The 24,467-nt window shown below is 41.1% G+C and overlaps 1 protein-coding gene across 1 annotated transcript in view; it reads right to left on the bottom strand.

Moving 5' to 3' along the window:
• Positions 1-1,183: 1,183 nt before the first annotated feature.
• Positions 1,184-24,467, bottom strand: part of LOC115464472 (vomeronasal type-2 receptor 26-like) — a 39,574-nt gene continuing 16,290 nt past the window's right edge. The window contains exons 2-5 of the mRNA XM_030194849.1: positions 23,330-24,118; positions 9,662-9,889; positions 7,653-7,779; positions 1,184-2,079 (exon numbers count right to left, since the gene is read on the bottom strand). Of these exons, the coding sequence (XP_030050709.1) occupies positions 1,184-2,079; positions 7,653-7,779; positions 9,662-9,889; positions 23,330-24,118 (2,040 nt within the window). The remainder of the gene's footprint in view (positions 2,080-7,652; positions 7,780-9,661; positions 9,890-23,329; positions 24,119-24,467) is intronic.

Raw genomic sequence — 24,467 nt, 5'->3', positions numbered from 1 at the left:
AATCAATAAAAATAAAATAAAACATAGAAAATAAAATAAAATACCTGTTTTAATTGGACTTACAGTACATTTTTGATTAGCTTTCGAAGGTAACCCTTCTTCGTCAGAGCTCTAAAACACAGGGGACAGAGATAAACACCTGAAAATCCTGACTGAATCCTTCAAACAAAAAGGCTACAACCCCAAATTTATCTCCAAGAATGTTGCCTCCTCCCTTAAAACTCCCAGGGAGAATCTGTTACAGTACAAGGAAAAGAAAACCACAGACAGAATCCACCTTGTAGTGACATACAACCCAGAATTAGAAAATTTGAGAAAAATCATTAAAGATCTACAGCCACTGAGAGAGATATTCCCATCCCCACCAGTGCTGGCCTTCCGGCAACCACTCAACTTAAAAACCTACTAGTGAGAAGCAAGGTCCCAGTAGAAACTCAAAAAGAAAAGAGTGGCACAAATCCTTGCAATATATCCACCTGCAAACTTTGCCAAAACATTTCACAGGATCCCACAGTCTTTCACAAAGGAAAAATATTCAACATAAAGGAATCTTTCACATACTCATCTTCCAATGTGGTATATATTATTCAATGTTAAAAGTGATGATGAATGGTGCTATATTGGAGAAACAATCCAGATGCTAAAGAACAGATTTAATTTACATAGACATCATATGAAAAATTCCATTGCCAACCAGGATGTCACCTCTGTGGAGGCTGCACTTTACAAAACTGGAACACTGTACCAATAATTTTTTGGTGAGAATACTGAGAATACTAAAAAGAAAGTTTAAGACAGTCCAGGAACGTAAGACCTTTGAAGTCAGAATGATTAAATATTTTTACACCCACCAGACAGGACTTAAAGATCTGGGATTTCTAGCCCATCATAAACTATAAAATTCTACTGCTTTGTCACCCTCTTATCACCATGCATATCTCCCTGTCCCTCACCCACTCATCTCTCCCTGTCTCTCGCTTAACCCACCCCACCCTCATCCTGTGAGACTGTTACTGAAATGTTTTGATGTTTCACTTATATATACTGTTATTTATCAACATTTGCTTATTTCTGATCTAACGAAGAAGGGTTACTTTCGAAAGCTAATCAAAAAATGTACTAAGTCCAATCAAAAAAGGTATCATCTTATTTTCTTTTCTATGTTTTATTTTATTTCTATTGATTAGGTTTTAGTTATGTATTTTCTGCTATTCCTTTCAGGCATCAGCAGAATAATGTAGCACTTAGGGAGAAAGATACAACCCAAAAGTCCAGCACTTGAAGACAGGATAGCAAATATCTCCACTGCCACCACATATTTGCCTTTTGTGCTCAGATACGTTGGGATTAAGGAGACCCAGACGCTGCAGAACACCAGCATGCTGAAGGTGATGTACTTGGCCTCATTGAAACTGTCAGGTAGATTTCTTGCTAGGAAAGCTATGATGAAGCTGATACCAGCCAAAAATCCAAGATATCCCAGAACACAGTAAAATGCAACGATTGACCCTTCATTACATTCAATTAGAATTGTTCCAGTTTCTGATTTCATATTAAGATATGGGAAGGGGGGAGCAGTACACAACCAGATGAGACAGAGAAGAGCCTGAAGAAGGGAACAGGAAAGGACTATAGAGTTTGAGAACCTGGAACTCATCCATTTCCGGAGCTTGTTACCAGGTTTGATGGCTTGAAAGGCCAAGACCACAGTGATGGTTTTTGCCAATATAGAGGAGAGTGAAATAGAAAAAGTGATCCCAAAAACCATCTGTCGGAGAATACAAGTCACCTTTTCAGGACGGCCAATGAATATCAAAGAACAGAGGAAGCAGAGCATGTGTGAGATGAGGAGAATGTAACTGATGTCTCGGTTGTTGGCTTTCACTATGGGAGTGTCTTGGTAGCTAATAAAGATTCTCAAAATAACAGCAGTGATGAGAAAGAAGAAAATTATAATGAAAGTCAAAGTTATCCCCAAAGGCTCTTCATAGGACAGGAAGGTTATTACTTTTGGGATGCAGGCATCTCTCTTCTGATTGGGCCATTGGTCCTCTGGGCATGTTATACAGGTATCCATATCTGAGAATGAAAAATATTGTATTATTATCTCACAAACAGTATCTGTTGCAGGACATACATGAATGTCTATTTTCTTTTATAGAATAGGCTCCTCCCAGGCATCTTCTAGGTGCCTAATTATTGGTGCCCTTTTATAATGTTACCCCCTATTGGCCAAATCCTTTTCAGCTGCACATTAAGTATTGTGTAGTATTCTTGTGGCTGCACAGAATGATTAGATAAGGTACAAAGAGGGGTGACTGAATGACTGGATGCATTTCGGCTGAAACTTAATGCAGAAAAAAACCCAATGCCTCTCAACATAACAAGAACAAATTCACCGCTATCAACACACCAAATCTGAACCTCCCAATTTCGGACAACCTAAAAATTCTTGGAGTTACCATCGATCGACACCTAACACTCGAGAGCCACGTGAAAAACACAACCAAGAAGATGTTCCACTCAATGTGGAAACTAAAAAGAGTAAGACCTTTCTTCCCAAGGACTGTTTTCCATAACCTGGTACAATCAATGGTGCTCAGTCATTTAGACTACTGCAACGCACTCTACGCCGGTTGTAAAGAGCAAATAATCAAGAAACTTCAGACAGCCCAGAACACAGCAGCTAGACTCATATTCGGTAAAACAAAATATGAAAGTGCTAAACCTCTGAGAAAAATTACACTGGCTCCCACTCAAAGAACGTATCACGTTCAAAATATGCTCCCTAGTCCACAAAATCATTCACGGAGATGCACCAGCCTACATGTCAGACCTGATAGACCTACCACCCAGAAATGCCAAAAGATCATCCCGCACATTCCTTAACCTACACTTCCCTAATTGCAAAGGTCTGAAATACAAACTAATGCACGCATCAAACTTTACCTATGTGAGCACACAGCTATAGAACGCATTGCTGCGCAACCTAAAAATGATTTGCGAACTAACGAACTTTCGCAAACTACTGAAGACCCATCTCTTTAACAAGGCATACCACAAAGATCAACCAATGTGAATATACACAACTCCTTCACATGTAATCAGAACTGTCTTACAATATTCTGCTTGTTATACCATTATCATGTTGTATCCTTATCATATTGCCCAAGATCCTTCTATAACACAAAATGTCTATTTTCTAATGTATTTCCACCATTCATGATGTATTGTAAGCCACATTGAGCCTGCAAAGAGGTGGGAATGGGATACAAATGCAATAAATAAATAAAATAATAAATTAAGAGGATAGATTGAATCTTATATGAGGAAATGCAAAAAAAGGTTAGGGCTCTTCAACTTGGAGAAGTAAGTGCAGATGGGAAATATGACAGCGGTCTGTAAAATCATGAGTGGAGAGAAACAGGTAACCATAAAATGGTTGTTTACTCTTTCAAAAAGTACAAAGACTAGGGGACATGCCATAAAATTGGTAAATAGTACATTTAAGTCAAATAGGAAAAAATATTTTTTTCACACAGTGCACATTTAGGTTCAGAAACGTGTTGCTGGAGGATGTCACAAAAGTAGTTAGCTGGGTTTTAAAAAGGTTTAGACAAATTCCTGGAGGAAAAGTTCATAAACTATTATTAAGGTAGACCTGGGGAAAGCTAGTTCTTAGCCCTGGATATAAGGGACTTGGAGTCTATCTACTTTTTGAGATTCTGCTATGTACTTATGACTTGGATTGACGACTGTTGGGAAGAGGATGCCAAGTTACATGGACCTTTGGTCTAACTCAATATGGCAACTCTTATGTTTCCCACACTTAGAATGTCTGCCCTGACCGGTTAATTTCTTGATACTTATATCTGAATGACATAACATGTCAGCTAGATTAGCTCGTCTAGAATAGGATACCATGCATTTCTGCCCAGAAAATACTTCATGGGCAGGCAATATTCTCCAGTTTTTATAGATCACTTTACCAATTCTTGGTGATAAGGCAGTATATTGCATAATACAGGCAATCCGCTGACTCTCATCTTGTTGATCCTGGGCCACTCTTATGTTTGCAAATTTGGACAAAAATCCTTGATTACACACCCAACAGAAAATTTGGTGTTCTAAATTTATGACTGATACCTATAGGAGTGAGGTGTAACAATACCACTTAAAACTGGGAAGAATGATAGACATTTTACCTCATTTGACTACTGTCTGTTACTCGTGTTCCCCATATTTTCAAATCTAAATGTTCCCATAAAGCAGTTTACACCAAGATTTCTTCATTAGCGCATGCCCATAGTGTGGGAGCCCTTACTAACACCTATTTTCTAGGCGGTAAGGGCTTCCTGCTAATCGTCCACTAATCAGTTGGCAAGTGGAAATGTAGCTGCACTAACTGATTAGCACAGAAAATGCCTACTATCTGCACCCAAACACGATCCCAGTCCTAAAAATTAAAATTTATTTTTTATCACATGGGAAGCGCGTGCAGATCCGAAAATTGCTGTGAGACACCTGAGCATACACCATTATAGTGGTTTTTAACCTGAGGATAGCTACCCAGGACATCTATTTTCCTGTCCTTAGTTAATAGGAAAGTTATCTGGACAATACTTCTGAATATTGCAAAGCCCATGTAAGTCCATACTCTACCATTGCTACAGCAGTGGACCACTCCAGCAGTAACAGGATAGCACCACAATGCTCTTCCTGGATTTTGAGATGAAATATTATAAGTACATAAGCACCACTATACCAGGAAAAGACCAAGGGTCCATCAAGCCCAGCATCCTGTCTCCGACAGCAGCCAATCCAGGCTTCAAGAACCCAGCAACCCCCCCCCCCCCCCAAAAAAAAAAAAAAAAAAAACTTAATTCTTAATAATGTTCAATGGACTTTTCCCTCTGGAATCTGTCCAAACCCCCTTTAAATTTCGTAAGGCCAGCTGCTGTCACTACTTTTTCCAGCAACAAGTTCCAGAGTCTAACTACACGCTGAGAAAAGAAAAACTTTCTCCTATTTGTTTTAAATCTACCATATTCTAGCTTAATCTTGTGTCCCCTGGTTTTGTTGTTGTTTGAAAGTGTAAACAAATGCTTCACATCTGTCCGCTCTACTGTGCTCATTATCTTGTAGACTTCTGTCATATCACCCCTCAGCCGCCTTTTCTCCAAGCTGAAAAGCCCTAACCTTCTTAGCCTTTCCTCATAGGGAAGTCGTTCCATTCCCTTTATCATTTTTGTCGCCCTTCTCTGCACCTTCTCTAATTCCTTTATATCTTTTTTGAGATGCAGCGACCAGAATTGGACCCAGTATTCAAGGTGCGGTCGCACCATGGAGCGATACAATGGCATTATAATGTCCTTGTGTTTGTTTTCCATCCCTTTCCTAATAATTCTGTGCGCATTCTTAGCTGCTGCAGCACACTGAGCAAAAGTTTTTAACGTCTTAGCAACAATGACTCCCAGATCCCTTTCTAGGTCTGTGACTCCCAACGCAGAACCTTGCATGACATAACTGTAATTCGGGTTCCTCTTACCCACATGCATCACTTTGCACTTGACTACATTGAACTTCATCTGCCACTTGCATGCCCAATCTCCCAGCCTCACGAGGTTCTCCTGTAATCTTTCACACTCCTCCTGCGACTTGACAACCCTGAATAATTTTGTGTCATCTGCAAATTTAATTACCTCACTAGTTACTCCCATCTCTAGGTCACTTATAAATATGTTAAAAAGCAGCGGTCCCAGCACAGACCCCTGCGGGACCCCACTAACTACCCTTCTCCACTGAGAATACTGACCATTTAACCCTACTACTTCTACCACCTAATTTCCCTATGCTTATCCCATGTCTTATCACCCTCTGCCTCCTCTACCCCTCCTCCAATGATCACTTTCCCTTGCTCATACCTCTCCTACTCCCTTCACTAGCTACCTATTTCTTTTATTATTCTACTATACTTAACTTATATTTCTTCATCATAACTCTGTAATCCCTGTTACTATGTAAACTGCATTGAACCTGCTTGAGTGGGAAAGCACAGGGTACAAATGTAATAAATAAATAAATACTCTCTGCTTCCTATCTTTCAACCAGTTCTTAATCCATAGTAATACCCTACCTCCGATCCCATGACTCTCCAGTTTCCTCTGGAGTCTTTCATGAGGCACTTTGTCAAACACCTTTTGAAAATCCAGATACACAATATCCACCGGCTCCCCATTGTCCACATGTTGTTCACCCCCTCAAAAAAAATATCCAGTTATGGGCTGCTGAAAACACTGGAACAATTCATTCCGTGCTAGTTAATCTTCTAAAAAAAACCCTTCTACCAAGTTAATTAGTGCTGAGTATTGGACCAATAGTTTGTATAATACATATTGTAGTATGTCCCTTGGCTGTAGTGTTGATAGAAGCCTGTATGGAGTTTTTTCCTGGCTTGAAATGTGAGGCTGCTGCACAGTGAGCCTCCAAAATACAAAACAAACAAAAAAATCCTACTGCAATCCCTATCCTTAAATCCCATCTGGGATTTCAGTCTACCACAAGCTAAAGTACTGTGTGGTTTGTATTTCTAATATGTAACTCAAGAGGGGAAGGCAGACCAGCCTTCCTTCCTTTCAGTAAAGGCCTTTGGCACACAGCTTGTTTAACCCTTTTCTTCAGTATAACTTGAAATTCCTCAATAACTTTACAAATTCTCCTCCACCCCCTCACAGCTCAGAGCAGAGTCCTATATCCAGGACAAACACCAAACAGTAGCCACAGCTTTACTATGGCTTATCAAATGAAGTTCATTTCTTAGTTCCAACAGTTCAGCTCACAGTTCAAACAGTCCAGCAATAGCTAATAGCTTTTCAAACTGCTTTGCTGACAGCTTCAGTGTAGTTTCGGCTGGGGCTTGTCCTTTTTCTGGAGCCATATGGTAACCCTAAACTTGTCCCCACCTCCCACTTTACCAGTTAAACTGGCTCTGGTCTTCCCACAGGGACTGCGTGAAGAAAGAAAGAAAGAAAAAATTGCAAAGTTTATCCAGTCACTGAAGCTCCCTGCAGCTGGTTTCCTTCTCTCCTCTAGTGCTACCTCCATTTGCTCTTCCTCTTCAGGGATTGTGATCTCTGGCGTAGTTTGAGACACTGCCTGATCAGCCCACTCCATCTCTGTTTCCTCACTTCTTACTTCATCCTTCATATTAGCCCATGGGGAGCCCTCTCCCTCCCAGCTGCAGCCTATATCCATATTATACTGTTTAGTCAGCCAGGGTGCCTGGGCTAAATCAGAATCCTGTTCTGTCTGTCAGGATTTTCCTTGATATTGTATGGAACCTGTCTGGGATCCTTCTTCTTCTCTTCACAGGCCAGGTTTTCTCTCTCCCTCCAAAATCTATGCTATAGCTGGGGGTAATACAAGTGGACACTTCCCATGCTCTGCCTGCCAGCTTTAGGCAGCACCCACGAGTCATTACAATATCTATGTGAGAACTAAATTTGTCTGGATAATGGTGATCAATACCTTGATGTTTTTATAACCATGGTTGCCAGTATTTTTAAACAAAGCTATTTGCTAAGGCTGGACACAAGTTCAATAACGAATATAACCAGTGCCAAGAGTAGCCTCATTATAATCTTATCACTCACCAGTTTGGTTGGAGACTTCGCCTTCTGAACAGCGAATACAGTCGTAACAGCAGATGGACTTTCCTTCCCTGGTTAATTTCCTGAACCCAGGAAGACAACTCAGGCTGCATCTAGACTGCGGAGGTGCCTAAGGATTGAGAGAATTGAGATAACACTGAATTGTGACTTTTCAGATGCAGTTTTACTTTTCTTTATAAACATGAGCTGGTTCTATCATTTTTTTTTTGTCTCATTACCAAGCTATTCAGTAGAATACAGGGGTGAAGAATGAGCACTATTTTTAGTGGAAATACAGATAAACTTTGAAAAAAGGTTGATCTGGAATCAGTCATTCAGGTTCATTGGGGAATGTGTTGAAGAATGTTCTTGTGTTAGTCACCCTTAAAATTAATAACAGAATGATGAAGTACATCTGTTTCCTCAAATGACTTTGAGTAGAGAGATGTGGCAGCCTGGTTAGTCCACTTTTAAAGGTAATTAATAGAAATAAAGATTAAAAGAAAATGATACCTTTTTTATTGGACTAACAATACATTTTTTGATTAGCTTTCAAAGGTAGCCCTTCTTCGTCAGATCAGAAATAAGCAAATGTTGATAGATTACAGTATATATAAGTGAAACATCAAAGCATTTCAGTGACAGTCTAACAGGATGAGGATGGGGTGGGTTAGGTGAGAGACGGTGAGGGCCAGGTGGATGAGGGACAGGGGGATATGCATGGTGATAAGAAGGTGACAAAGCAGTAGAATTTTATGGTTTATAATGGGCTACAAAACCCAGATCTTTGTTAAGTCCTGTCTTGTGGATGTCAAAACATTTAATCATTCTGACTTCAAAGGTCTTATTTCCTATATTGTTTTAAAGTTTCCTTTTAGTATTCTCACCATAAAATCGCTGGTACAGTGTTCTGGTTTTGTAAACTGCTGCCCAGCTGCAGTTAAAGGGGGCCTCGGTAGGTGTGTAAAACACGTGCCGATGCCAACGCAGGCCCCCTTTTGCTGCAGTTTGGTAAAAGGGGCCTTTTTTGCAAAAAAGGATATAATTATGGTTTTGAAAACTTACTTTAAGAGAAAAGGTATTTCCTCTTGTGGTTGAGAAGTTTAAATGTTTCCTAATGAGGCTCTGACCACACAGCTCAGGAGAAATTTATTTTTTCAATTGAAATCAAAATTTCTCAAGTGGGTGGGACAATTTTTTTAGGTTCCTTTGTAAATGTTTAATCTCCTGGCAAGGGAAACAATATATCTTGTTTAACCCTCTCCATTTGTAGAATTTTTTGAATGATAAGGTTCTCTTATAAGGTTATTTGTTTGAGTGTAGGAGTGGGATATGGGTCTGTAATGTGATAGGATTGTTAGCTGCAGATATGATATAAATCAAATTTTTCCTGTTATATTTTTGATAATGTTTTCAGGTTTCCCCTTGACTTGGGCTACAGTGATCAGCATTGTTATTCTTATATGTTTTATAAGAACATGCTTGATAAGTGCATGGTTCAGTAGCTTCCATCCACTGGTGTGCTGGAGCGGGCTCTCACGGGCTCGCAAGAGCCGTTTGTTAAATTTTTAAGAATTTTGGGAACCGGTTATTAAAGTAGGCCGCCCCATGGCTACTTTAACAACTGACTCCCAAAATGTGGGCTTGGGCCCCCTCCTGAATTCTCTTTTACTTTGCTGGCAGTGATGCAGACCCCACCAGCCAAATAAATAGACTGCTGCTGCTCCGTGCTCCTTGTTTCGGACTCTGAGCACCTGGCTGGGACTTTTCATGCAAGCACAAGAAGGTTCCATCATGCTGCTCAGAGCCAGAAACAAGCAGCAGAGAATGGTGGCAGTCCATTTATTGGCTGGTGGGGCTCAGCAAAGGTATGCCTAGTGTGCCTGCACAAAGAAGGGGAGAGAAAGGCATGTATCCCCCCTCCCCCAAAATTTCAGGGTTGGCTATGCCCAGAGAGAGAGCCCGTTGTTAAAAATTTACCAGCACACCCCTGCTTCCATCTTACATCTGACCTGGCTGAACAAGTCCTCCCACACAATCACCTTCTCATTGATGGCAAAGTCCTCCCCTAGTGGAGCATAAGGGTTATAACTTCCAACAATTTCAATACTCCGTGTCCCATTGGGTAGAACGACAGTGCTTATAATATCATATCCAATGGCAAGATCACCATTCTCATCAAAAAAGATTGTCTCACCCAGAACATTCTTAAAATGAAGGTTCTTCAGATAATGATGAAGCTAATGGAAAGCAAAACATTTTTATTAGTGAATTAACTACAGGGATACACTCCTAATGTCAGGCATATATAATGTGATGCAAAAAAGTAGTCAATCCTGAAAAAATGATAAAAATGTATATTGGATGCCTAGAGAAGTAATCACTGTGATGTCCCTTAATTAAAAGGGCACAAGTGAGAGTTCAGTATAGGCTGTACCTACAGCCAAGCGTGAATTTCAGTGAGTCAAACCACAAAAGCCACTCACTTTAAAGCTCTATACATCATAAAGTACTCTCTAAACTTGAAGCCCTTAATAACTCCTCAAGTGAATATAACTTAAACTTAAGTGTCCCAAAACAATAATAAGGATTAAGTAAATCTGCTAAATAGAAATAGTTTTATCAATAGGCATCCATATACAATCTAGACCCAGTCTAAATTATTTCAGGAACAATTAGAGCACCAACAAATGTTGGAACAATTGAAAGCTAAATTGAAGCAAAATAAAGTAAAAAAATTCCAAAGGGACACACAGGATTATTCCCAAGGATCTATATATTCATGGATGAATAAGTTTAAAGACTCTGAAGCATCGGGCAGGGATGCGCCACAGAAGCACACATCTTTTGAAGGCTTCACAGACGATCAGAATTTGAGCAGTGGCAGTGATAGAGAATCATTGCCACTTAAATCCATGTCATAAGTACATAACTAGCCATACTGGGAAAGACCATCAAGCCCAGCATCCTGTTTCCAACAGTGGCCAATCCAGGTCACAAATACCTGACAAGATCCCAAAAGAGTGCAAAACATTATATACTGCTTATCCCAGAAATAGTGGATTTTCCACAAATCCATTTAATAATGGTATATGGACTTTTCCTTTAGGAAGCCATTCAAAACTTTTTAAAACTCCGCTAAGCTAACCGCATTTACCACATTCTCTAACAACGAATTCCAGAATTTAAATACACGTTGAGTGAAGAAAAGTTTTCTCCAATTTGTTTTAAATTTACTACTTTGTAGCTTCATCGCATGCCCCCTATTCCTAGTATTTTAGGAAAGCGAAAACATCTACCCGTTCAACTCCACTCATTATCATATCTCCTCTCAGCCGCCTTTTCTCCAAGCTGAAGAGCCCTAGCCGCTTTAGACTTTCCTCATAGGGAAGTCGTCCCATCCCCTTTATTATTTTCGTCGCCCTTCTCTGTACCTTTTCTAATTTCACAGGATTTTGAGATGCGGCGACCAGAATTGAGCACAATATTCAAGGTAGAGTCGCACCATGGAATGATACAAAGGCATTATAACATCCTCATTTTTGTTTTCCATTCCTTTCCTAATGATACCTAACATTCTATTTGCTTTCTTAGCCACAGCAGCACACTGAGCAGACGGGTTCAACGTTTCATCAATGACGACACCTAGATCCCTTTCTTGGTTGGTGACTCCTAAAGTGGAACCTTGTATGACGTAGCTATAATTCGGTTCTTCTTTCCTACATGCATCACTTTGCACTTGCTCACATTAAACGTCATCTGCCATTTTGACGCCCAGCCTCCCAGTCTTGTAAGGTCCTCTTGTAATTTTTCACAATCCTCCCGTGATTTAACGACTTTGAATAACTTTGAGGGGCATAATCGAACGGCGCCGGCCATCTCTATGGGAGGCCATCTCCGGGGCTGGCTCCATAAGTGGGCGGAGCCAACCGTATTTTCGAAAATATGGCCGGCCATCTTTTTCCTCGCTAATACGATTGGGCCCGGCCAAATGTCAGAGATGGCCGGGTTTGAGATGGCCAGCATCGGTTTTCGCCCATAATGGAAACTAATGCCAGCGATCTCAAACCCGGCCAAATCCAAGGCATTTGGTCATGGGAGGAGCCAGCATTTGTAGTGCACTGGCCCCCCCTCACTTGCCAGGACACCAACCGGGCACCCTAGGGGGCACTTCTAAAAATTAAAAAAAATATATATAGCTCCCAGGTGCATAACTCCATTACCTTGGGTACTGAGCCCCCCAAATCCCCCCCAAAACCTACTCCCCACAACTCTACACCATTACCTTAGCCCTAATGGGTGAAGGGGGTACCTACATGTGGGTACAGTGGGGTTTTTTTTGGGGGGGGGGGTTTGGAGGGCTCCCATTTACCACCACAAGTGTAACAGGTAGGGGGGATGGGCCTGGGTCCACCTGCCTGAAGTGCACTGCACTCACTAAAAACTGCTCCAGGGACTTGCATATTGCTGTCAGGGAGCTGGGTATGACATTTCAGGCTGGCAAAAAAGGGTTTGGGGGGGGGGGGTTGGGTGGGAGGGGTTGGTGACCACTGGGGGAGTAAGGGAAGGTGATCCCCGATTTCCTCCGGTGGTCATTTGGTCAATTGGGGCTTTTTTTGAAGCTTGGTCATGAAAAAAAAGGGACCAAGTAAAGCCGGCAAAATGCTCGTCAAGCCTGGCTTATTTTATTCCATTATCGGGTGAAGCTGGCCATCTTGTGAGCACGTCCCTGTCCTGCCTTCAGTACCCTACCGACATGCCCCCTTGAATTTTCGCTGGCTCCGCGACGGAAAGCAGTTGAAACTGGCCAAAATCGGCTTTCGATTATACCAATTTGGCCGGTTTCAGGAGATCGCCGGCCATCTCCCGATTTGTGTCAGAAGATGGCCGGCGATCTCTTTCGAAAATGAGCTGGTTTGTGTCATCAGCAATTTTAATTACCTCACTTGTTACTTCCATCTCTAGGTCATTTATAAATATGTTTAAAAAACTGCGGTCCCAACACAGACCCCTGGGGAACCCCACTAACTACCCTTCTCCATTGAGAATACTGACCATTTAACCCTACTCTCTGTTTTCTATCTTTTAACCAGTTTTTAATCCACAATAGAACACTACCTCCTATCCCATGACTCTCCAATTTCCTCTGGAGTCTTTCATGAGGTACTTTGCGAAACGTCTTCTGAAAATCCAGATACACAATATCAACTGGTTCACCTTTATCCACATGTTTGTTCACCCTTTCAAAGAAATGTAGTAAATTGGTGAGGCAAGATTTCCCTTCACTAAATCCATGCTGGCTTTGTCTCATTAATCCATGCTTTTGAATATGCTCTGTAATTTTGTTCTTTATAATAGTCTCTACCATTTTGCTTGGCACCGATGTCAGACTCACCAGTCTATAATTTCCCGGATCTCCTCTGGAATCTTTTTTAAAAATTGGTGTTACATTGGCCACCCTCCAATCTTCCGGTACCATGCTCGATTTTAAGGATAAATTACATATTACTAACAGTAGCTCCGCAAGTTCATTTTTCAGTTCTATCAGTACTCTGGGATGAATACCACCTGGTCCAGGAGATTTGCTACTCTTCAGTTTGTAGAACTGCCCCATTACATCCTCCAGGTTTACAGAGAATTCATTAAGTTTCACTGACTCGTCAGCTTCGAATACCATTTCTGGCACCGGTATCCCACCCAAATCTTCCTACTAATCTTCCTCGGTGAAGACCGAATCAAAGAATTCATTTAATCTCTCCGCTACGACTTTGTCTTCCCTGATCGCCCCTTTTACTCTTAGGCCATCTAGCAGTCCAACTGATTCCTTTTCCGGCTTCCTGTTTTTAATATACCTAAAAAAAATTTACTGTGTGTGTTTTTGCCTGCAACGCAATCTTTGTTTTGAAGTCCCTCTTAGCCTTCCTTATCAGCACTTGGTTTTGACTTGACATTCCTTATGCTGTTTCTTATTATTTTCAGTTGGTTCCTTCTTCCATTTTCTGAAGGATTTTCTTTTAGCTCTAATAGCTTCCTTCACCTCACTTTTTACCCATGCCGGCTGTCGTTTGGTCTTCCATCCTCCTTTTTTAATACGCTGAATATATTTGGTCTGCGAATAAGTCTTATTTTCAGCAGGATCCGTATCCGAACAGGAGAGGGATGCATTCTTATAGGAGGTTGAGCGTAACAATGGATAGACAACAGGGAGCGACCTCAAACCCGATCCTACAGTCCCAAGACTCATTAGTGTTTAACATATCGGGAGTTTCACTATCTGACGAACAAATGAGTCTTTTGAATAAGGGGCTTCCATTTGTTCCATCGGTTAAACATAATCCATTTACGACTAGGAAATATTTTGCTCGGATAGTGCACTCCCTACAGATTAAATTAAATTTGCTCCTGTTTGTTCCTTATCTTCCGGTGCAGTGTATTGCTTGTTATATTTATACAGTTTCAAGAGAGTTTGCATTAAGACCACTGGGAGGAAAGTATGCTCCTGTTGGATTAAAGGGTTTGATTGTATATGGATACCTATTGATAAAACTATTTCTATTTAGCAGATTTACTTAATCCTTATTATTGTTTTGGGACACTTAAATTTAAATTCAAACAGCCCAGAATACCGCAGCCAGACTCATATTCTGTAAGACAAAATATGAAAGTGCTAAGCCCCTACAAGAGAAACTACACTGGCTCCCACTTAAAGAATGCATCACGTTCAAAATATGCTCCCTAGTTCACAAAATCATACACGGAGATGCACCAGCCTACATGTCAGACCTGATAGACCTACCACCCAGGAATGTCAAAAGATCATCCTGCACATTCCTGAATCTACATTTCCCTAACTGCAAAGGTCTAAAATACAAACTAATGCATGCCAGTGGCGTACCAAGGGGGGGGGGGGCGGTGGGGGCGGTCCGCCCCGGGTGCACGCCGCTGGGGGGTGCCGCGGCGTGCGCCTGCTCAGAGTTCCCTGACTTTGCGCGTTCGCTGCTCCCTCTGCCCTGGAACAGGTTACTTCCTGTTCTGGGTCAGAGGGAGCTGCAGCGAACACGCAAAGTCAGGGAACTCTGAGCAGGCGCACGCTGCGGCACCCCCCCCAGTGGTGTGCACCCGGGGGGGTCCACGCTGCATCGGGGGGGGCACTGCACCCGGGGGGGTCCGCGCTGCATCGGGGGGGGGGGGGGGGTGCTGCACCCGGGGGGCGGGGCGCCACCCCGGGTGTCCGCCCCCCTAGGAACGCCACTGATGCACGCGTCTAACTTTACTTACTTGAGCACACAGTTATGGAATGCATTGCCGCGCAACATAAAAACGATTTACGAACTAATGAACTTCCGCAAACTATTGAAGACCCATCTCTTTAACAAGGCATAACAAAAAGATCAACCAATGTTAATATACACTACTCCTCCACATATATTCAGAACTGTCTTATAATAGTTGCTTTTTATACTACTATCACGTTTTATCATTATCATGTTCCCAAGATCCTTCTGTATCACTAATTGTCTACCTTCTAATATATGTCCACTATTCATGATGTATTGTAAGCCACATTGAGCCTACAAAGAGGTGGGAAAATGCGGGATACAAATGCAATAAATAAAATAAAATAAATAAAATAAGTTATATTCACTTGGGGAGTTATTAAGGGCTTCAAGTTTAGAGAGTACTTTATGATGTATAGAGCTTTAAAGTGAGCCGCTTTTGCGGTTTGACTCACTGAAATTCACGCTTGGCTGTAGGTACAGCCTATACTGAACTCTCCCTTGTGCCCTTTTAATTAAGAGACATCACAGTGATTACTTCTCTAGGCATCCAATATACTTTTTCATCATTTTTTCAAGATTGACTACTTTTTGTATTGAATTTTTAGTTGTCTCTCCTTTGGGATTCTTTCAATAGTTGCAGATCTCTAGATGGCAGCGTATAACTCAGATGGTCAGTCAAGTCCAATGCAGTTCTGTTCCTCGGAGGGAATGTCAACAAGCTCTTGTCTCTGAAAAGATCCCCTTTTTATACAGAAATTATAGGCTGCAGCTGTACTAACACATATTCTAGTCTTGTGGGTGATGCGCACATAATATTGTTGTGACTTCAGGGGCCATTGTTTTGTCTTACTGGCACCATATTAAGGGTACACCTTGACAAAGGGCCTGGGTTTCATAACAATATGCAGTTTTGCTAGCCACAGCGTCTCTCCAGCTGCAAGAGTAATTCAAGATTCATTGGCTGTTATGGCCAGAACATTGATTCTGATAACAACCTAAATAATAGGCTTTAGAGATGAAGTCTGTGTCTGTATATTAAAGTCATGTTATTAATTTTGGATAATGCCATATATTATATAATCTATAACTGCCAAATTGTTTGCACAATTAGTTTGCGGGCACTTTCCACCTTATAATGACAATTGAACAAATGGAACCTCAAATCCCCCAGTAGCGAAAATTTCAATACAGAACTACCACTACCAACATAGGGGTCCGTTTATTATCATAGGTTCCGTAAGGGACAGAAGAGGAGGAAAACCAATTGCTCAAAAAAATTCACTCTAAGTGAGAAAAACGAGCGACTTAAAAAACCTCCTCCTGTTCCTTACTAACACCTAATGTGGAGTACGCCAATCACCAAACTAAACAAACATGTCCTAAGACAATTGTATCCAATGTTCACCACCCTTCTGAACTAAAAGCCCCCCAGGAAAACAACATCTCTTAGACCCCCCAAGGAAAACAAAATTTTAACAGCTTGGGTATTTGGGTACTTAGCTGCAAGGCATGGATCAGTCCAGATCCCAACGGGGGCTCCTGATAGTGTCCAAGGGGAGAAGTTGCCGTCTTTCACCCCAACATTCAACTCTTCAACAAGTGCACCTTGTTTCGCCTACAAAAAGGCTGCGTCAGGAAGAGCACTGCATATCATAAACTCAGAGACTCCAACAGACTTGAATACCAAAGTCCCGGTCACTAATGATCCAAAGATGGCGCAGAGGGAGTCAACCACGCTAACTATAAGAGTCCCCAGTGTCAAGATCCTTATCCAATGAAAAGGCTCCAAAGCTGCAACTGTAAAATGACGCTGGCCTATGGGGGAACTGCCTACTTTAATAATAAGCGTTCCACTCAATGCCTTTATTAAGGCCATTAGGTTCTACTGTATCTAGCTTATAGATCCAGTGTTGTTCCCTTCTCCACAGATTGTTTTTTAAATCCCCTCCTCTCTCTTACCCAATTTGATACAATCAATAATCATGCATTGCAATTGATGAAACTGATGGTTAGCTTGCATACAATGCCTGACGCAGCCTTTTTGTAGGCGAAACAAGGCACACTTGTTGAAGAGTTGAATGTTGGGGTGAAAGACAGCAACTTCTCCCCTTGAACACTATCAGGAGCCCCTGTTGGGATCTGGACTGATCCATGCCTTGCAGCTAAGTACCCAAATACCCAAGCTGTTAAAATTTTGTTTTCCTCGGGGGGGGGTCTAAGAGATTTAGAAGATGGATGTTGTTTTCCTGGGGGGGCTTTTAGTTCAGAAGGGTGGTGAACAATGGATACAATTGTCTTAGGACATGTTTTTTTAGTTTGGTGATTGGCGTACTCCACATTAGGTGTTAGTAAGGAACAGGAGGAGGTTTTTTAAGTCGCTCGTTTTTCTCACTTAGAGTGAGTTTTTTTGAGCGATTGGTTTTCCCTTACGGAACCTATGATAATAAACGGACCCCTATGTTGGTAGTGGTAGTTCTGTATTGAAATTTTCGCTACCGGGGGATTTGAGGTTCCATTTGTTTAATTGTCATTATAAGGTGGAAAGCGCCCGCAAACTAATTGTGCAAACAATTTGGCAGTTATAGATTTATAAATGTTTGCACTCCCTGTATTATTTTGAGTTTATATATTATATAATGCCATATATCTTTGTTATACAGGAACACATATAGGGCTAGAATCTATATATGAAGCCTGAAAAATCCACATGGAAAAAAATCACACCTGGGGTATTCTCTAAAGTATGCCTAAATTTTAAAAAATAGACTTTAAATTTCCACACGTTATGTAGAATACGCCGAGCAGCTCTCCACACAACCAAATTTGGTCATGTTTATTTAGCCCACATTTTACTTGGTGTAAATCCTGATGCCTAAATTAGGCACAGATCATGTGTATTCTCTAATATTGTGCATAGACTTTAGAAATGCCCCTGCCTCTCCCGTTGCTATGTTCCCTTTTCAACTGTGTGACTTAGAATTTAGGTGCACCATGTTATAAAATACACTTAAGTGACTTGTATACATAAATCTCAATACCAATTAGTTCTGATAATTGATTATTAACATCAAATTAACAGCCCTTATTAGCTAGTTAACCAAAGTTCTACAAATTTAAAAGATACTTGAAAGCCCACTGTTTTGTCAAGGTCTTTCTGGAGGAGTGAACTCTTTAATCGTGTTTAAACATACTGGTTTAAATGATACTTGACATGTCTTTGTAGGTTTTAAATTGTGTTTGTTTTTACTGTTATCCACACTGGTCAAAGCAGGATATAAATGTGAAAAATAAATATATAAAAAATATATACTTCATTAGTTTGTCTATAAAACTGATAAGAAGTTGGCACATTTATTCAAGCCATAGTTGGGTCCCCAGATGTATATGATATTTACTATCAGGGAGAGATGAGAATACAATCCAGCTTATAATTGAAAAAGAAAAATGCCTATATTGCGACCCAAATCGGGAGATAGACGTTTATCTCACAAAAACGAATAAAGCGGTATAATCGAAAGCCGAATTTGGACGTTTTCAACTGCACTCCGTCACGGATGCGGACAAAGTTGATGGGGGCGTGTCGAAGGCGTGGTGAAGGTGGAACTGGGGCGTGGTTATCGGGCGATCAGAGATGGGCGCCTTTCGCCGATAATGGAAGAAAAATATGCGTTTTTAGCGTGAATTTAGGGCACTTTTCCTGGACCCTGTTTTTCCACGAATAAAGCCCCAAAAAGTGCCCTAAATGACCAGATGACCACTGGAGGGAATCGGGGATGACCTCCCCTGACTCCCCCAATGGTCACAAACCCCCTCCCACCACAAAATATGCCGTTTCACAACTTTTTATTTTTACCCTCAAATGTCATACCCACCTCCCTGGCAGCAGTATGCAGGTCACTGGAGCAGTTATTAGGGGGTGCAGTGGACTTCAGGCAGGTGGACCCAGGCCCATCCCCCCACCTGTTAAACTTGTGCTGGTAAATGGGAGCCCTCCAAACCGCCCCCCAAACCCACTGTACCCACATGTAGGTGCCCCCCTTCACCCCTTAGGGCTATAGTAATGGTGTAGACTTGTGGGCGGTGGGTTTTGAGGGGGATTTGGGGGGCTCAACACCCAAGGGAAGGGTGCTATGCACCTGGGAGCTCTTTTACCTTTTTTTTGGTTTTTGTAAAAGTGCCCCCTAGGGTGCCCGGTTGGTGTCCTGGCATGTGAGGGGGACCAGTGCACTAAGACTCCTGGCCCTTCCCACGAACAAATGCCTTGGATTTATTCGTTTTTGAGCTGGGCGCTTTCATTTTCCATTATCACTGAAAAACAAAAACGCCCAGCTCACAAATTGTTGAATAAAACATGGACGTCTATTTTTTTCGAAAATACGGTTCGGTCCGCCCCTTCACGGACATGTTCTCGGAGATAAACGCCCATGGAGATAGACGTTTTTGTTCAATTATGCCCCTCCACGTGATCAATTACTCAAGGTGTTTGAGCAATCCTTGGGGAATTTATATAGCAAATGGCTGACAGATTCTAACAGTCAAATCATATCTTGCTAAAGAGTGCTTTCTAAAATTCGTGATAGCAGACATGGCAAGGCCTCATGTGGGGATTTCAGCTAAGGACATTCTTAAGACTTTTAAGGAAGTAAAAACACCAGCACTGGTTGGTTCTCTGGCACAATTTTATAAATTATTGAAAGATCATATTAATCTGCCCCTGGTGGCATATTTCACTCAAGTTTTTGAAGATTGGCAGTTTCCTAAGTATGGCAAAAGTCTTACTTTTGGTTATACCAAAAATAGGTAAAAACTATATAAGACTGGAATCTTATAGGTCCATATCTTTGTTGGGCAAAAATTCTTGCAGATAGATTACTGTTACTTATGGATTGAGTGACTTATTATGGACATGATTCAAATCTTATATCAGGAAAAAATGGCATCTGTAATGATAAATGGTTTCATATCTGATCCCTTTATGTTGACTAGAGTAACTTGACGAGGTTGCCTTCTTTCACTTCTTTTGTTTCTCCTATACTTAGAGCTTTAGTTTTGAGTTACTGGGCAAAGCAACCAGATTTTGGAGTAAGTGTGGGATCAGAAATGAAGCTGTGCAATTTGCTGATGACATCCTGTTGGATTTTTGACCGCCAATGCAATCTTTACCATTGGTGTTGTAAGCTGAGTCTTTTGAAAAGGTGGCATGCTTGAAGTTCAATCTGGCTACATCTGAAGCACTGGTATTGGGAAGCCATGAAGAAAGAAAGTGGAATGAATGGTTTCCTTTGACATACGTGGGGAAAATGAGATATTTGAAAATCTATTTAACATAGTAACATAGTAAATGACGGCAGATAAAGACCTGTACGTTCCATCCAGTCTGCCCAACAAGGTACTTTATCTAAATAATTGAAGATCTACCATATTAATATAGACATTTTAATGGAAAATGTATCTGAAAGACTGATCTTGGACCTCTTTACCTTTGAATTTACATGAACACATTGCTCTGTATAAGATTATACTTTTTCCTCAGTGGTTATAAATGCTGCAAACTCTGCCAGTGTATTTACACCCAAATTCTATAAATGGCTCTTTCAGTTGTGCACACAATTTTGGCTGCACGGCCAAAATTATGCACTTAATTGAATAACAAGCCAATCAGTGCTGACAATTGGCTCTTAAGAAGCAATTAGAGGCGCTAATTGGCAATAATTAGAATTTACTCACACAAGTTTCTAAGCATATTCTGTAAAGTGCTGCACATGAATACTAATGTGGGGAACTGAAAAGGGGGCATGACCATGGGTATGGAATGGATGGGTCATGGGCATTTCGAAAAAGTATGTGCACTGTTAGAGAATACACACGATCTGCGCCTAAGTTAAGCGCAAGCATTTAGACCATGTTTAGTTGGTCTAAATGGTTGCACCTAACTTTCAGTAGCAAGAAACCCACTACTTGTATTCTGTAACCCGTGCCAAACTTTAGGTGAGTTATATAGAATCGTGCTAAGCGTGCTTTTTTCTGGCGCTGATTTATAAGGCACAATTTATAGAATTTGGTCCTTAATGAATAGAGAATTGAAGAAGCATAATGTCATTTTGTGCATTATTTCTGTGGAAAGCCTGAAATTCTGAATAGCTGTTCAGAAGTTAACACAGTAGGAAGAGCTAGCTTGGCCCTGCTGGACATTAGGAAATACAATATAGTGTGCAACATGAGGAATATTAAGGGCTAGATTAAGGGCACATCACTTTATACCACCATGGTTTAGAAAACCAGGAGGTTCATTTATTGTATCTGTTACATGCTCCGGGATGGCAGTTTAGGAAATATCATAACCAGCATGTGATACTGCAACTGAGACGTTTGACCTGTCAGATGTATAGACGCAGCGAAATTGGTCTCTAGATCATGCCTTGCTTCCTTTTATGGGAAATCTTGGTTTTGAGCCCAGACTGATAACAGTGAAATCTAGAGATCTGGAAATTGGGAGGATGTTAATAAAAATGGTTGTTGTTACTGAGGAGGGGAAGTGTAAACCTCTGGGAGATTTTTTACAGGGAAGGAATAGGTCAACATGTGAACTGTTGGTTTACAATCAATTGAGGTACTACGTCCCCTCATTGCCCCCTGCCAAAATACAAGAAGATGCATGGAAGGAAGTGTCTGAAACCTTTCTGTTAGCATGAGAATCTAAGGCGAATATCTCCTTTCTTTACAAATTGGACATTTGAACCACCGAAGGACCATGAGCATATGGCATCACAACGTACGCACAATTTTGCTGGGTAAAGAGTTATCTGCTATTAGATTGCTAATGAAAGATAAAAAGAGTGATTTATTTTTAATATATGTAAAGAACAATTGTTCCTACTCTGTCTCTGTATCTCCTCAAAGCAAGCTTATTAAGCTAGCATTGCTAAACTTGGGCAATGTTTGATATGCGGAAAAGACCGGGTCTCCCTGTGACATTCGTTCTGGTCCTATGAAGAGCCTCGTGAATTGTAGGTTGCTGGCCCATTACTTGGGCCACTTAATAGGTGCCAAAATACCAAAAGGCCCATTAGTACAATTATTTCACAGTTTGGCAGTGGTGCCCAGTTTGTATAAGGGAGAGAAAATACTCCTTCGAAAGTTGTTTCTCTTTGGCAGGAAGTGCATTTTGGTAAATTGGCAGACAAAGAAATCCCCTTCGATTACTCAAAGGAAAAATGAATCATATGCGGGCCCTTTTACAGAGCGGTGTTAAGCCAGACGCGGGCTTACCGCTCACTCTTCTGGGCTTACCGCCGGACCAACACTGCTGCATGCGGTAGTCCTGCCATGAGCACTTTCCATTTCTGGGGGAAAAAATAAAACCTCCAAAAATGGCTTCCATGGGGGTAATCCAGCAGTAATCAGGCATCGCCGCATGCTGCCCGGTTACCACTGGGTTAGCACGGGAGCCCTTATCACCACCTCAATGGATGGTGGTAAGGGCTCCCTGTCACATGGCTATGTGGTAAGAGTTCTCTTACCATATGGCCTTGTGTGTCTGGGGTCTTTTTACCCGCTGCGGTAAAAAGGTCACTGGTGCACAGGAGAAACAACCCCTGCCACTAGCAGAGGGACCGTTTTCCTGCAGCGGGTAAAAGGACCCCATAGTAACATAGTAAATGACAACAGATAATGGTCTATCCAGTATGACCAGCAGTCACAATCATTATCAATTCATGATTAAACCGACAATGAATATGATATAAAATGCACGATCCTTGTCTTTCCAGTTGTTCCAGATGCTGCAATTTGAAAGGATCAGGATGAGAAACAAGTTCTCTTCCCTACTCCCCCATCATTGGGCTCAAGTTTTAGGGTGGTGCTATCACAACAGCAGATAATTATAAAGAAAATAATGTGATGATTGAAACTCAGATGCTGTCAGATTGAAGAATTACTATTTGATGGGTTTGATTGAAGTGAGAGGTTTAAATATTAACCACCTAGCTTTGCTGTAGGGTAAACTTAAAACAGAGAAGAACAAAGGGGCCTTTCATGGTGTAGAATGGAGTTTGATGGGGGGAGTGATGAGATGAGGAAGGAAAAGACAAAAAGGGATATAAAGTGGAAATTTTTGGTTGTTTGTTAATACTGGTTAGCAAATCCATTCTGTTGTTTAATGTGTTATCTACATGATTTCTGTTATATGATGCAGATGTTTTGACAAACTGAAAAAAGATACACCCGCTGTGGAAGTAATTAAAAAAAAAAAAACTCTGAGACTTGTGCAATTAATACTATGGTGCACATCTCTGACGATGGGCAGGAAGCATCCGTGTGAGTATAGAGACTTCACTGCATCCTCAATTACAGACCATCACTTCTTTCTGAAAATAACATTCCTCTATCAAAGGATATTACCTTCCATGGTAAAAAATCCAAAATGCTCTCAAGTTCTCCACTCCAAAGGTTGGTATTTCCCGATATAGAAGAGATCATGTCATGCAGTGCATGTGCCAGGCCGTACACAGCATTGTATACATTATAGCTGCTCCCAAGGATTGCGATATCACAGTGTAAGAGGTAGTCAGATGTTTCATTACTGCTGCAGGATCTCTGGATGCTCTTGGGGCACTGGTGGTTACACAGGTCCTTCCACCATGCCTGTATCAATAAATCACTTGGAAATAGAGCTGGATTCACCTCACGAACAAATTTGTGAAAGTTTGGAATACTCTTTTTTCCCACAGTGAAAGCAAAGTTGTTTTTCATATCAACATTGTATGAGGGAAGGAAAAATAACCTTTCAGCTGTGATGATCCAGACCTTTCCAGGTGCTTCCCAAATACTTGAATGCATTACGTACTCTGTGTAGTCTCTATTACAATACAAAATAATCACTTTAGCTGAAGATGTAATGATGGTGTTTTGAATATTATCTAGATTTTGAAGAATAAGTGAATTGGAATGATGGAAGGTTTCAATGAATTCAATGCAACCTCCACTCTGCTCAATCCCTTCTCTCAGGATCTGCACAGCCCTCATGCTGTTTTCATCACTGGATGCAAGGATACCAACCCAGGTCCAGCCAAAATGCTTCAATAGTTTGACTATCCCAGCACAGAGGTGCAGCTCACTGGGGACAGTCCGGTAAAAATAAGGAAACTTAACTGTGTCACTCATGACAAGATTCCCTGAGGTGTAACTGATCTGTTGAAAATAAAAGATTGAATTCATCATATCAAATATTTAGAACATAATTATACTGTACAGAGTGAAGGAGAAAAAGTATTGGATGACAAAGCCAACTGGTATGAAGTATCAGAAAATCTGTACTGAGCTATCAAAGAGATAAAGCTGAGCAAAAGAGTGCAGTGCACAGAAAATGTTGTTTTTTTTTTAATTATTATTATTATTCATTATTTCATTTTATATTCTGGTTCTTTTACTTAAAGTCAATTAAACAAAGAAAAGGAAGAGTAACATACCTGAAGACAGCAAGAACATGTGTAAATATCGTGGCTTTAAAAGATATGCCCAATGCATTAAGTGCGTAAGT

Source organism: Microcaecilia unicolor, chromosome 3 (genome assembly GCF_901765095.1).
Source record: "Microcaecilia unicolor chromosome 3, aMicUni1.1, whole genome shotgun sequence".
NCBI lineage: Eukaryota > Metazoa > Chordata > Amphibia > Gymnophiona > Siphonopidae > Microcaecilia > Microcaecilia unicolor.
Note: the sequence above shows the minus strand (reverse complement) of the source record. Positions and strands in the feature narration are given on the sequence as shown.